This window comes from Apaloderma vittatum, unplaced genomic scaffold, assembly GCF_000703405.1.
Source record: "Apaloderma vittatum isolate BGI_N311 unplaced genomic scaffold, ASM70340v1 scaffold28698, whole genome shotgun sequence".
NCBI lineage: Eukaryota > Metazoa > Chordata > Aves > Trogoniformes > Trogonidae > Apaloderma > Apaloderma vittatum.
The window spans coordinates 4,268-4,558 of NW_009732858.1; the positions used below are offsets into that span (position 1 = coordinate 4,268).

General features: G+C 59.5%; 1 protein-coding gene across 1 annotated transcript in view; it reads right to left on the reverse strand.

The window, feature by feature from the left end:
- LOC104278647 (homeobox protein Hox-A10-like) overlaps window positions 1-291 on the reverse strand; it is a 2,520-nt gene that overhangs the window by 2,016 nt on the left and 213 nt on the right. The window contains exon 2 of the mRNA XM_009875675.1: window positions 5-289. Coding sequence (XP_009873977.1) covers window positions 5-289 — 285 coding nt within the window. The remainder of the gene's footprint in view (window positions 1-4; window positions 290-291) is intronic.

The following is a 291-nucleotide window of genomic DNA, read 5'->3' on the forward strand; positions in this document are numbered from 1 at the left end:
GGACGGAGGTCTGTGCCAGCCGAGCCCTTGGGGCATTTCTCTGAGTCATAGAGGCAGTAGGAGCTCTCCTCCTTAATGCTGGGAGCGAAGGAACACGAAGTGGCCTGCTGGCTCTCCGGCTCTTCCATGCGACAGGACCGGGGGGCGTCTAGCCACACTTCCATACCTGACACGTAGGGGTGCGAGCTGGGGACCATGCTTTGAGAAGTACCTTCATTGCGTTTGCTCAAAACGGGGAAAAGTCCGCAGCTTTGCAGCCCGTAGGACAGATCGGACGCTTGTGGCAGGGGG